Raw genomic sequence first — 14,145 nt, forward strand, 5'->3', positions numbered from 1 at the left:
GGAAAATGAAGGCCCTTAAAAACTACGATGCGCAGACATGCTCGCCCCGCAAGATCAGCTCAGGGCAGCATGCGTACACATGACGCTACGCATCTTGCGACAGCGAATGCACTCCTCCTCCCTGCGCGAAATAATATCCGAAATTGCACGAAAGAAACTCCAAAATCGCCAGAGATGGGAAAATGTAAGTTTGTGGACTTCTGGTTGGAGATCCCTGAATTTCAGCAATGGCCGAAGCCTGTTGCTGACAACAACCGGGGAGCCTTTTGTTTATATTGCAGAAAGAAGATAAGCGTAGCCTCCATATGGTCTTAAAATACTTTGAGAAGGTCTTGAAAAAGTCTTAGAAAGGTATTGAAATTAACTTCAGGATTCCTGCATATACCCTGATAGAGAAAATCAGTGTTTTTAACATCACAGCACACAGGAGTTGTTGATCCTCTGCTGCCTCCATCACTCAGTTCTAATCCTTTGTTCAGATTGACCTCAGTGACATAAAGTGACCACATGAGGCAGCAGTAGACCAGCAGCTAAAATCACTGATTTTTCTCTATGGTCTTTGGTGTGGGAGAGTGAGTGGTTTACAAACTTGAGTTTCCTGTTGGAAAAGTCTGTCTCACAGTGAGATAAAGACGTGAAACATGTTCTGTAGATACTATACATGATATTAGGTGTTGTTTTTTCCAGTGTCTTCTCATTGTTCATCTGTGTTATTACATCACAGTCAAATGTCCAGAAGTCATGCTAATCAGCTAATCTCTCAAATTAATTTAGTCACACCATGTGTTTTTCTGTGGATGAAAATCTCCTCTTTACATGCTGTGATGCAGCTGCAGTTGTGTTGTGAGATCAGATCAGCAGTGAAGTAGTCAGAAGCCAGTACGCATGCTGGCTGTGCAGCTTCAGCAGTGGCTCAGTAGTCAGACACGTACAGTACATGCTGTTGTAAACTAACGTAGCTGTGCTGTAGCACTGTGCCTCTTTTCTTTCTTGTGGGAGTAAAGTGTTTTTGTCTATGTTTATGTGTCAGATCTGAATACTGTAGACACGGATGTAAACATTTCAAGAATTAAGTGAAGGAACATCTGTCTGTGGTCCTGTCTTCTACTACTTTTGCTTATACTTCTTCTACTGCTACTTCTTCTACACCTATTACTACTTCTACAACTACTACTTCTTCTACTTCAACCACTTCTGCAACTACTTCTTCTACTTCTAATACCTCTACTAATTCTAGGGCTTGTTTGCTTTTCATATCTTTAGAATAAGCATTTTATATTTACCATAAGGCAGGGGCTTTGCTTTAAGGGGGCACAGCCCAAACGGACAGAAAAGTGTTCCATGTTTTTTATTTGCATAATCTGTCAAACTTCGCAGGTGTGTGTGAGCAGTGATGACTTTGATGCGGTTTGGATAAGAAACACATGAGAAATTGGCAGAAATGTGATAGATATGTTGCTGAACGAGCCACTCTCACATGCTTAAAGACAATGTGCCGCGACGCAGAGTCAACTGAAGCCTGAGACGTGGATACTGAACGAGTTATAATTTAATCCTAGACTGTTTTGCGTCGGCACTGGGTGTTTCTAGTCTGATGACATCACACCATGCAGTCACGACCTGCTTTTGAGCGGGGTTGATTTCGCACACTGATTGTGTCGAACGGGGGGGGAGTAAAGAAACAGGACGCGTAGAGAGAGAGTGAAGCGTCTCATGTAACTAAATAACCATGACCTGTTTTTATTTCTCCCGTCACAAGCCTTTCGTGATTCTCTGCCTCTGTCACTTTTTTTTTCTTCCACACTGAAGCAGAAAACAGAGCCATGTCTTCTGAAAACATGTCCAAACAACGTCACATGCTGTCCAGTGTCCAGTGAGTGTCACTGTCATCACACTGTTGTTGAGGTGTCGACTAGAGCTGCAACTGTCAGTTATGATACGTTGTTTGGGCCAGAAAATGTTGATCAAACCTGGAAATTATGTTTTTGTCCACAAACCAAAAGATTCAATTTTATGATTTGTGTTATTTATGGAGCAAATAAACCAGGAAATATTCACTTTTAAGAAGCTGAAAAATCACAGAAATGTGATGGAATTAATGAAAAAACTTCAACCAACTGACTATTCAAAATAGTTGCAGATTCGTTCGTAATAATAGTTTTGACTTTCATTATCTGTTATTTTGCAATGTGACGTTCTACAATCTGTGTTCCGTTAACAGTGGAGGGGCAGTGGAGACAGCCTCCAATCCCCCCCTCGCAACAAGACATTTAACCATCACGATAGCAGTGTTTCCACCCAGTGGAACACTATGTTCCATTAGGGACGGTACCAAAATCACCACCTCTAACTGTTCCATTCTTTGGCACCCTTCCCTTGGGACAACATAAAACTATTCTCATAATCTTGATGTCTTGTCAAGACAAACCCAAGTAAATGTACTGTTCTCAGTTGAAACGGAAACCTGACCCAGGACTTGACCATTCCAAACAGAACCATGATGGAAACACGGCTGTGTGACTTCACTGCTCAGGTCATCAGGACCCTTTTAGATTGAACGTTAGATTATTGAGCATAAATCCATGCTCTTTGTTTGTGATTGGTGTGTCTGGACCCATGAAAGGTCACCGCGGGTGTTAATCAGAAAATCTGCCGTCAGTCGATAATTTTCATCAGTGCAGAGGAAACATCCAGCTGTAACTTATCGAGAGCCACGTTTCCCTCTGAGCTGCGGCATCCGTCAGAGCAGACCAAACCGTGTCTTAGTCATCGCTGTACCTTGACCTCGGGGCTGAAGTGGCTCTAAGTGGGTCAACGTGAGCATGTTGTCATGGGAAATGAGTTGAAATGTGGAGGAGTTGAAAAGTGTCAGACTCTGACTTCCTTTGCAGCTTCAGTGTCACTGCCTCTTTTAACCTGATTTGTTTTTTATATTTGTTTTTAATTTGATTTGAAGTACACTGTGAAGTGGTGATTAGAATCTGAGCTATGAATGAAACATGATTGACTTCTGATGAGTCATGGTATAAACTAGTGGTTCCCAAACACTGAGTCAGGGTGTTTTGGAGCGACCGCTCAATGGGACAGAAGTATTCACGGGCTTCGAGTCGCTGTTCGCCTGGAACTCGTTCCGACAAAACTTCGTATCTAACGTTTACAATCTGATAAAGTCGGGGAGCGAGCTCCAGACAGACAGCGACTCCAAGCCTCTGACTACTTCTGGTCCATTTAGCAGTCGCTTCAGAACTCTGTAGCCAATCAGCAGGCAGCTTCCTAAGAGTCGGAGCCAGCAAAATTCCCATCATTGCAACCAAAAAGTGTATTTTCAAACAAATAAAATAGAATATTTTTAATCAAAACTGCTCTGGTTTAAGTGCCCGTGTAAAGAAAAGCACTTGGAAACAGTAAAGATTTATACTTTTTTGATAATCTGTTTAATATTTCATATTTTGTTAATAATTAAACCTTTCTCTGATTTTTCAGCTTCTTAAATGTGAATATTTTGTTGTTTATTTGCTCTGTATAACAAAGAAAAACATTCAAATAAAAAATCATTAATATTTTAAAACATAATTTTAAGGTTTAAAGCATGGGTGTCAAACTCATTTTTGTTCAGGGGCCACATACAGCACAATTTGATCATAAAGGGGCCGGACCAGTAAAAATAGCAAAATAATAGCTTAATAACCTATGAACAACAAGAACCCCTTTGTTTTTTCTCCTTTGTTTTACATTTACTGAAGGATAATTTTACAAAACATGAAATTTCTTGAGAAATATTAGTGCAATTTCAACAATATCATGCCTAAATTTACTATTTACACAGCACACTGGATCTATAAAGGCACAAACATTTAGTCACGGGTATCTGGAGCATTTGACATTTTGTTTAGATTAGTGTGAAATTTTAACAAATTCATCCTGTGGGCCGATTGGACCCTCTGGCGGACCGGTTCTGCTCCCCGGGCTGTATGTTTGACACCCCTGGTTTAAAGGAAACGACAAATCGATTCATGACAGATTAATGGAGTATGAAAATAATTGTTGGTTGCAGTGACTATCCTCGTCGACAGTTCATGCATGGTGTTCGTCCAGTCCTGCAGGTTTGATTGACACTCACACATGCGACACACTCGCAGAGAATGTCGGGACTGAATGTGGTCACAGGGGTGGGATTTTACACCGAGCTGCAGCCACATGCTGGTCAACTCTGGCTTTCACTGTCTCCGTGTAGATGAAAATACAGTTAAGGGGGCGGCAGTGAGTTGTTGTCGCTGTCAAAAGCTAAATAAAAAAAAACGAGTTTCCTCGTCCTCCCCCGGTTGTGTCTCACTGCTCCTCTGCTCTGGTGTCATGTCTGGGTGCATTTGGTTTTCTTGGTCAGAGCATCACAAGCTTTTTCATTTGGATTGAGAATCAGATGGTGAATAAAAATAAGGGCCGTACAGTATTTGGCTGTAATTGTTCCATAGATACACAGATGACAAAGCTGTTTTCTCAACACTTTTCTTCTATAGGTGGGCACGATTAACTGTCTAATGCTGTGTTCACACCCAACGCGATTTATGCTAGAACTGCTAACTAACCATTATTTTCACACAATTTCATAATTGATTAACCTGTCATTTAATTTCTCGAGTAATCGTTTGGTCCTTAAAATGTTGATCAGTGTTTGTCAAACCTGGAAATGATGATGTTCTCAAATGTCAAGTTTTGTTCACAAACCAAAGTGATTCAGTGTAAGTGATTTCTTTGTTTTATGATGCAAAGATATCTATCACATCCATCATGTCTATCTATCGCGACCACAGTACGCAGTCATTCGGAGAATCTCAGTGCTGATTGGCCATCACGTTGTTGTTGTTGTGTCGGTGTGAGTTTTCACAATATTTGAACAATTTCATCTCGAAAGTTAAAGGGGAAAGTTCTGTTTTCATGTGGTGAAGCTGTTCAGCTGCTTCAGTGTCATTGTGCAAAGTCAGGGATGTGTCGTCATGCTGGGTTTCAATCAAATGTCTTTAAATGGTAAAGAATGTGGAACTAAGGAAATGGGTACAAAGTGAATGCATGGCCTTCAGGCGAAGAAAAAGTTATTTTTCCCTCAGTGTTCCAAAACTAGGGGATGGAAAGAGCCCGTTATTTTTCTGTCCGCCCTCATTTACACATAATTGAGATTGGAAAGAAGATAAAAAAAGCAAACCATTGTTTGTGATGGGCTCCAGTGGGTTAATGCCTCAGGCTGTAGCTGGGATTAGTGGTGGGAAAAGTGTCCTGGAATCCAATGTCTCAGCCTTGAGGGTTTGAAACTGAAGGATGTCAAGGTTCCTGAGCGAAGTAGAATCACTGTAAATGTACAAAAACATTCAAACCTATGTTTGTGGAGAGAAATTCTGCTCATTTATTCACATCACCTAACCGTATGTTCAGATTGTAAATATTTTCTAACTCCTTGAAACTTAAATACACATGTTGTCATTTTTTTGATACAGGACTTTTTTGACACATTTGAAAGTTCTCCTTGAGACCCAAATCACTCTGGTGTCACAGTAACAAAAAATACATTTGGTGATGGCAAACCCTTGAATTTTCCACCTCATTCCTTATTCATACACGTTCACACAGAGACAGAGTGATGTACCATATGCCTCACACATATGTGTCAGAAACAGACCAGCAATTAAACATGACCTATTTATATCCCTGTGTGTGTGTGTGAGAACTCCAATCACTTATAGATAAAGAGAAAGAAAGGAGGATTTCTGATGAGACTAAGGGCGGCGTTTTTGGACCTGAAACGGTAATTATTTGGATGTGATGATGTGATTTGACAGTTTTACCAATGACTGCCTGTGAAAAGTAACTACAGTCAGTCAGAGAGGAGAAAACAGAAAGTCGATAGATTTGACGCATTTTAAAAAAAATATAAAAAGAGTGGCCGGGGGTGTGTAAATTTGCTAAATATTCACACGGAAACAACACAAAGCGTAAACAAACATTTCCCTCTCTTTCCTTTGGCTCGGTTCATTCTGCCTCTGTTTCTGTTATTATAGCTAATGTTCACAACGTCTTCTCTGTTTTTCGGTTTAATGTTGCAGTGCCACTTACAGTCCTGTCATATATACTACAGGGTTTCGAGTTGTTTCAGGGGATTCCGTGTCGACTGAGATATTTCCTGAAAAGGCAAAGAAAAAGACGCCACGAGCGATTAAAGGCCACATAGACCGGAAGCTCCAATTAATGCTGCGTTTGTGTGTGTGTATCTGTGTCATTACCTCGTTTATGAAACCCTAAAGTTTCAGAACAAACAGTTCAGCCACTGCTGAGAAAATAGGGTTTTATTGTTTTCCTGGGCTCTGCGTAGCAGATCGACACTTACGTAATTTAATGTCGTCATCATCCTCACCACTCCTCTCACCACCGCAGCGCCTTCTGGCACTAGTCCGGGCACATCCGGTTGCGTACATTCAACCGCTGAAGAAGAAGAAGAACTACTCTGGTTGTAGCTGCTGAGATGCAGAGCATCCACCGTGCCAGAGGGGGAGCTGTGTATTAGAGAGCTGGCATACCAATTACGTCACTTCCAGGTACCTGGCCAATCACAGGACAGTGGGAAAGCTGTCGTTGGCTGGCCAATCACAACACAGTCCACGTTCTGTGGGTGTGGTTTTGGTCTGAAACAGCACGGCTGACGAGAGCGTCAGTGAGGAGAGATTTTGATCGGCTCGTTTGCAGCGATTAGGAGGTTTTAACCATGAAAACAAGTTAATAAATGTAGACCTCCATAACTAACATATGTGTGATACAAGCATTCGATGTCACCTTTAAAGATCCCATCCTTATCTTTCCTTGGTGATGTGTAGGGATGTGCATTTCTTGCAAAAATGCTATTTAAATATAGTTTTAATATAATTTCTAGCATATGAAAGTTGTGAAATTAAGGCAGTCTTAACTGTGTGTTGAGTTAAGGAGAGCAGCTAACGAGATGCATTCAAAGACCCTGGTAAATTTCATCACTTCTGCAGGATCGACAGCATGCCAAGTTTAGAGGAGCAGCCTCCAAAGTGCATTCAAAACCTTGTATAATTTCTGTCACTGCTGCTGCCACCTTGTGGTAATAGATGGACCACCAATTGCGTAAAAAGATTTGTTTTCGTTCGTCTTTTTCGTTTTCTTTCTTTTTTCTTTCCATTTGTTGTCTATTCACAAACTTATCCCTCTTGTTTTTTTGTCTGCTTATGACAAAACTAACTTTGTCAATTTTACCAGGAATATGCCCCCCCTCGTCTTAATGTGGAGTGAAAGATGCTTATGATGGAAGTGTGTCTGTGTGTGCGTGCTGCTGACTATCATCCTGTCTCCCATCACTGAGACGCAGAGACGATACCTTTGTCCGTGCTCACATGGCAGCTAACCATTTCCCTCCCTGTATTTATACATATGTTTATTTATTTATTTTGAAAGGTCAAGCAGTGCCCTCTCCGTACACATGTGGTGATGGCAGCAGCAGTTTCTATGGCAGCCAGTCAGGCAGAGGGTGGTATGCTTCAGTGCCAGGCTGGATTAGAAGCATAGGCAGTGGCGTGTGTGTGTGTCTGGTTTGTGAAATACGAGCCAGGAACACTGTTGTCTGCTGGTAATCTTGTATCAAGTCAGGTTCATCCTTCTCTGTCCTCGCTCTTCAACTTTTGTGTGTGTGTCTTGAGTTTAATCGATTTCAAACGGAGGCTGATTTAATTTGGAGCGATGCCTCGGCAGGCGGTGGCTGCAGTGGTGGTGGTGGGTGGAGCTCAGGTGTTCGCGACTCCGCACTCGTCCGGAGAATGACTCAGTGCAGTGGCGACAAAGCAAAAGCCCAGACGGACAGATGTTACACGGGAGAAGGAATAGCCTGTCAGCGTCTGCAACGTCAGCACCGGTTCGCAGAGCCTCGACACTGTCAACACAGCAGCTCAGACATGACTCCCGGTCCGTGGTCTCCCTCCGTGTCTGCGTGTGACGACACTTTAGACTCAGTTCGATGTGTGTAAATCATGGATTGGACGCAGTGGAGCCTGATTCCGGCTCCGGCAGGAAGCTCCTGGCCCGGCCCGGTGCCTCAGGACCTCAGTGAAACGCTGGCTCTGACCACAGCGCTGGATTACAGCCTGTTTGCCTGTGAGACGTGTTTGCTTAACTGCTGCTTTGAGTCTTTTGTTAGTATGTCCGGCAGACAGCGGGGGCTGGACACACCTGGTCAGACTGAGTCTGTGTGTGGGGGATTGACGAGTGAATGTTGAAGGATTTCTGTTGTTATTGATAATCCAGCACTAGTTGATTTTAGAAGACAGACAGATGAGGTCTGGACTCTGGCTTAACCATTTTTGAATAAATAACTTATTCTCAGAGGGAATAGTACTTTTTCACATGGTTATTCTCCCTGCGTTAAAGTCCAAACTCTCTTGTTCTCTGTCCTCAGGAATCCGTCAAGGTTTCGGACCTCAACCCCAATGCAAAAGCATGGGCCAACCACATGTTTAGCCTGGACCCCAGCGGGAGTGCTGACATCACAACTGCTGCCCTGCAGCCATGGAAGGAAGGCTGCGATAGTTCTGCCGACCCCGGCCCTGAAGGTCAGTCTGGTACCTGGTGTTTGTTCATGTGGAGGAACAAGCATTAACTCTTATATCCTCATCCAAACAACACAAAATTAGTTGTTTTGTAAGGAGTCATTTGAGAAAAGGAATCTAATGTCAGTCTTGTATAAAGTTGAGTAAAAGTATTTATATAAACGAGTAAAACTAGTTATGTAACCAATAACACAAATGTTATTTTAGTCTCTAAACAAAAGGCTTGCAGAGTAAAATCTGCGTCAGTTTAAGTCACTGCATGTTCATTTCTTTATCTCACTGTTACACAGACTTTTCCTTTTTGTAAACCACTCACTCTCCCACACCAAAGTCCGTAGAGAAAATCTCACGGATACACAGGAGCTGCTGGTTCTCTGCTGCCTCATGTGGTCACAAGATTTTTAAATGCCAAATTGTACAAAATAAGACATTAGAACTTAGTAATGGAGGCAGCAGTGGATCAACAACTAGTGCGTGTGTGTGTGCATGTGTGTGCTGCTCTATGGACTTTGGTGTGAGAGAGTCAGTGGTTTACAAACTTCAGTTTACAGTCAGAAAAGTTCTGTGACAGAGAATGTAGTTCACATATTGAGATATCTTAAACTTCAGCAGGTGCATATCTTAGGTTTTTTTTTAGTGGCTTAATTCATTTTTCTCCATATTTTCATGAGAATAGGTGAATTAAATTCACTAAAATTAAGTATAAAATATAAAACTGTTACTCACAGACTCGTATTTTTAGGTTTATTTTGTCTATTCTTGCCTCTGTTCTCGTCACCTCTTTAATCATTCACTTTCTGGGTTATATATTGACGTATGAATATTCCAGCCACACTCATTGTTCCCTCCAAACTAAGGAGCATAATCACTCACTGTAATGTGTCCAGCTCAGTGTGGCTGAGAGACGGCGGCGACAAGGATGTGGGGACAAATCAGAAGTGATTGATTAGTCTGGACTTGACTCTGATTGACGTTAGTACGATGTCTGTCTGTGAACACTGGTGGTGTAATAGAGTCGCATCATTCACACAGACATTTTACACATGTCAACAAGTTTTATTTGTCTGAGTAATGAGGGCTGCAATGATTCATCAAATAATCTATTACTCAATTAAATTGATACAAAATTAATTGGTTTGAATCTTATTTTTAATAATCAAATCAGGTTTCTGTGATTTTTCAGCCTCTTAAATGTGAATATTTTCTGGTTTCTTTGCTCTATATAGCAAAGAAATCATTAAAAATTTTATAATTTTGGTTTGTGGACAAAAACAAGACATCGTTTCCAGGTTTGATCAACATTTTCTGAACCACTAGATGTAAAAAAAGAATCGTCAGATTACTCAGTCATGAAGGTTTTGGATAATTTATTGTTCTGAATGTTAATTACATTAATGCTGCCCAACAAGAATGATTCAACTTTTGATTAAATTTTTGTTCAGTTTAGTTTAAAACCTTAATTCAATTTAAAGCTCCAGTATGCAACTTCTGCCTCCAAACAGATGTTACAGTATCTGTTCACCAAACTCTGGGTTGTGACCCACAGATGGGCCATGGAAGATTTGTTTTTGGGTCCCTCATATGTTTTAAATAACATGTCTTGGTTAATTTTCCACTGACCTGTGGATCCAAAGCTGAAATATTTAAATAATAATAATGATGATGATTAATTAAAACAACCTTCTTTTGTTGGTTGTCACACACAGGCTATGACGCCAGTGAAGACAAAGCGTACAAAGAGCCTCTGCTGACTGACCCTGATGAGCCTCCACCAGTGGCAGTAATGCTGGCTGAGCCGGCGCCCGTGGCCTCCGTCACCCTGGACTGCACCGAGCCAGGCTTTACTGACTCCCCGGACAAAGCTGGACACACAGGTGGGCTGGTTAGTGACCGGTTATTTGTTTGGTGCAGGCTGTGAACTGCTCACAGGGTTAACAACAAGTCTCTGTCAGGACCTGACTTTGAGACGGGGCACATTTGTCTTTCTTGTCCTTGTATATGATCTGTTTCCTGACTGCTAGCGGCTGAAACGCCTCCTGGTAAGAGAAAAACTCTTGGTGAGTCAGGAGGTCAGGTGTGGCGAAAACTGGGCTGGTCCCAGGGAATTTCATTCAAATTAGAGCAAATCCTACAAGATTCTCACATTACACATATTACTGTTGATTCAGTTTTATGAAGGTGATAAATGAACTATTTTGCTGTTTTTATTTGAGTTTCTTTAATTCCATTGACATTACATTTCCACATTGTCATATTTTTACTGCCTTGGTTGGAGTGTACAGTTAATGGTGTTTCCTTGTGTGTGTGTGTGTCTGTGAACAGTTAGTGAAGCCCAGGCTGAGAATCCACAGGAAGGTTTGAGGGAACTCCTGAAGAAGACGCTGGAATTCTGTCTTTCCAGGTGACTTATCCTCAGTCATATGGCTCTTTTTTATTCCACATTTAATGTAAATAATAAAAGATGGTATAGTTTCTTATTTCTACTCTAACTTGGACTTTTAAGTTGACGTTAGCGATTAAAACTTCTGATATTGATCGAAAACTTTTTCCTTTTCTGTTTGTAGTTGTTTTTAAATTTTTAAATGTCAGTGTTGTGAGGGCAGTGTTTGAGTACAAATGCACCATGTACAAATGTTTGTGGTCATGTGAGACTATCGCTATGAGATTTATTGGTATATTTTGCTCAGGACAGGATTTTAGCCTTTTATATTGCATTCTATGAGAAACTACTACTATTTTGACCAATTTCATCTCAGATGCTATGCTATGATTAAGAATCAGTGAAACATGCATAACCACCAGTACCTGTGCTCTGTGTCTTTGTCTCTCAGGGAGAATTTGGCCAGTGACATGTACCTCATCTCCCAGATGGACAGTGACCAGTATGTGCCAATTGTGACGGTGGCCAACCTGGACCACGTCAAGAAGCTCAGCACAGACGTGGAGCTGATTGTGGACATTTTACGATGTGAGTGAACCTCCGACTCGGTGACGTGTTTGGGTGTTTGTTCGCTGTCGACGTTTATTAACCCTTTTAGCACCATAATAATAGATATATTTATTAAAACGTCTGGTCTTTTTTGTCTATTTTTGTCAATAATTGTGTCAATGAGGAACAGTCATAAGCACGATGTCCTGAGACCTTACCGCATGGGGAACACATTTTCGGGACATATACAATGACAAATAACAAGGGAGTTTACCTAAAATCGCCTTATAAATAAAAACATACCAATGACTAAGTCGTCTCATAAAAGAGAAGGCCAGTTTACTCTTGAGTACAGCCTACAGTGATGAGTTAAGGCTCTGCTGTTCTATGAACCTCAAGGCTCCATGATATACAGTGTCCAACATATGTAGACAGTGAGCTGATGCATTAATGTAAAAAGGTAGCTTTGACTATTCGTCGTCCAGCCTCAAGAGAAAAACATGATTTATTCCTAAAATAAAAACCTAACTTTAGTTTCAGTTTTTTTTTTTTTACCAGGTTTTGTATGTGAGTTTTAAAAGAGATGTGGTCATCAATCATAAATCCCAAGTATTTGTCAATAGACACAACCTCAATTGCATTACCATGGGAAATTAAAATATTCTGATTTAACAGAATCTATTTAGAGATTTTTTTATCAGCATTGAGAACAAGCTTCAGTTGACAAAGCTGAGCCTGCACTTGATCAAAAGCACTTTGCATGTACGCAAAAGCTATCATTACTATCATCCGCATAGAAATGGAAAGCTGCATTTGGGACATTTTGTCCAAGGCTATTAATATACAAAGTAAATAAAAGCGGTTCCAGAACTCAACCCTGGGGAACTCCCTTAAACACTGTAAGCATCCCAGAAGTAAATCCATCAAACTGAGTAGCCTGAGTTCTGTCAGTGAGGTAGTTGACAAACCATCCCACACTATTGTCAGAAAAACCAATATTAATAAGTTGCTGTATCAGAATGTGATGGTCCACAGTATCAACCGCTTTAGATAGATCGATAAAGAGAGATACACAATGTTGTTTTTTATCTAGACCAGGGGGTCAAACATACGTCCCGGGGGCCAGAACCAGCCCGCCAGAGTGTCCAATCGGCCCACAGGATGAATTTGTTAAAATTTCACACTAATCTAAACGTAATGTCAAATGCTCCAGATACCCATGACTAAATGTTTGTGCCTTTATAGATCCAGAGTGCTGTGTAAATAGTAAATTTAGGCATGATATTGTTGAAATTGCACTTATATTTCTCAAGAAATTTCATGTTTTGTAAAATTATCCTTCAGTAGATGTAAAACAAAGGAGAAAAAACAAAGGGGTTCTTGTTGTTCATAGGTTATTATGCTATTATTTTGCTATTTTTACTGGTCCGGCCCCCTTGAGATCAAATTGTGCTGTATGTGGCCCTTGAACAAAAATTAGTTTGACACCCCTGATCTAGACCTTCTATGATGTCATTAAAACTTTCATGGCAGCAGCAGTGGTACTATGATTTTTTTCGGAACCCTGATTGATATACAGATAATACTTGATGAGGATGGACATAATCTTTAACCTGCTCATTAACCAGTTTGAGAGTGGTCTGTAATTATTTAAAAATTTTGGATCCCCTCCTTTAAGTAGGGGTAGAACATAAGCAGCCTTCCAGCTCTTAGGAATTTTGTTAGAAACCAATGAATGATTAAAAAGATGTGTCAATGGTTTGGCTATTAAGTCTGCTGCTGATTTTAAAAACCTTGGTTCCAAGTGATCTGGACCAGACGGTTTTCTAGGGTTCAAATGCTTTAAGGCTTTGTGAACCTCAGCAACAGTAAAAGGGGTAAGATTAAAAGTGTGGTATACATCGCTAGCATTGTTACCCAAATTTACAGATTTCACTGCAGAATGTGTGGCAGAATTTAACAAGAACCCAGAGGAAATAAAATGCTCATTAAAACGGTTTAAAGGGGACATATTATGCAAAATCAACTTTTTAACCATTTCAATACTTATATTTGGGAGTCTGGAGGCCCTACCAGTCGCCAAAGTGTGGAAAAAGACTACTCGATACTCGCGATGAAACACTCGATGTTGAATTCCCTGCGCTTATGACGGCAGCATGCGCATTTCACCGCGAATGTTACCGCCCCCCAGTAAGTTTACTTCGCAAGCTCCACCTTAGCTCCACCTTGTCCCTGCGAGAGTGCAGGCGAGGGTGGAAGAGCGGTATTATGTCAACACGGAGGGACAAGTGTGCTGTTGGTGGCTGCACAGTGGAGCACAGTGTTTTACACAAACTTCCAGCCTCAGAGGATTTTATATATGAAGCTAATGTGCCGGATAAAGTCAGCAAACGTGTGCTTGTGTGTTTGCACCACTTCGCATCAGACTGCGGCCAGCGGTCGCCGTATTTAGTCAGGGGACGTATTTCACCGACATACAAACACACACATTGTTAAGAAAAGGTCACACAGAGCTCATAACTGACCATTCCGACACGTCCTAATTAAAAATATTTGTTCAGTACGTCCTCCATGACCGGAGCACAGACTCAGTCTGATACGATCACATAA

General features: G+C 41.1%; 1 protein-coding gene across 4 annotated transcripts in view; it reads left to right on the forward strand.

Moving 5' to 3' along the window:
- Positions 1-14,145, forward strand: part of LOC122774998 (la-related protein 4B-like) — a 40,786-nt gene that overhangs the window by 10,955 nt on the left and 15,686 nt on the right. For all 4 annotated transcript variants that reach the window (XM_044034667.1, XM_044034677.1, XM_044034672.1 and 1 more), the window contains exons 3-6: positions 8,456-8,609; positions 10,313-10,480; positions 10,929-11,007; positions 11,438-11,574. In XM_044034667.1, coding sequence (XP_043890602.1) covers positions 8,456-8,609; positions 10,313-10,480; positions 10,929-11,007; positions 11,438-11,574 — 538 coding nt within the window. The remainder of the gene's footprint in view (positions 1-8,455; positions 8,610-10,312; positions 10,481-10,928; positions 11,008-11,437; positions 11,575-14,145) is intronic.

The sequence above is a fragment of the Solea senegalensis genome, linkage group LG1, assembly GCF_019176455.1.
Source record: "Solea senegalensis isolate Sse05_10M linkage group LG1, IFAPA_SoseM_1, whole genome shotgun sequence".
In the NCBI taxonomy this organism is placed as follows: Eukaryota; Metazoa; Chordata; class Actinopteri; order Pleuronectiformes; family Soleidae; genus Solea; species Solea senegalensis.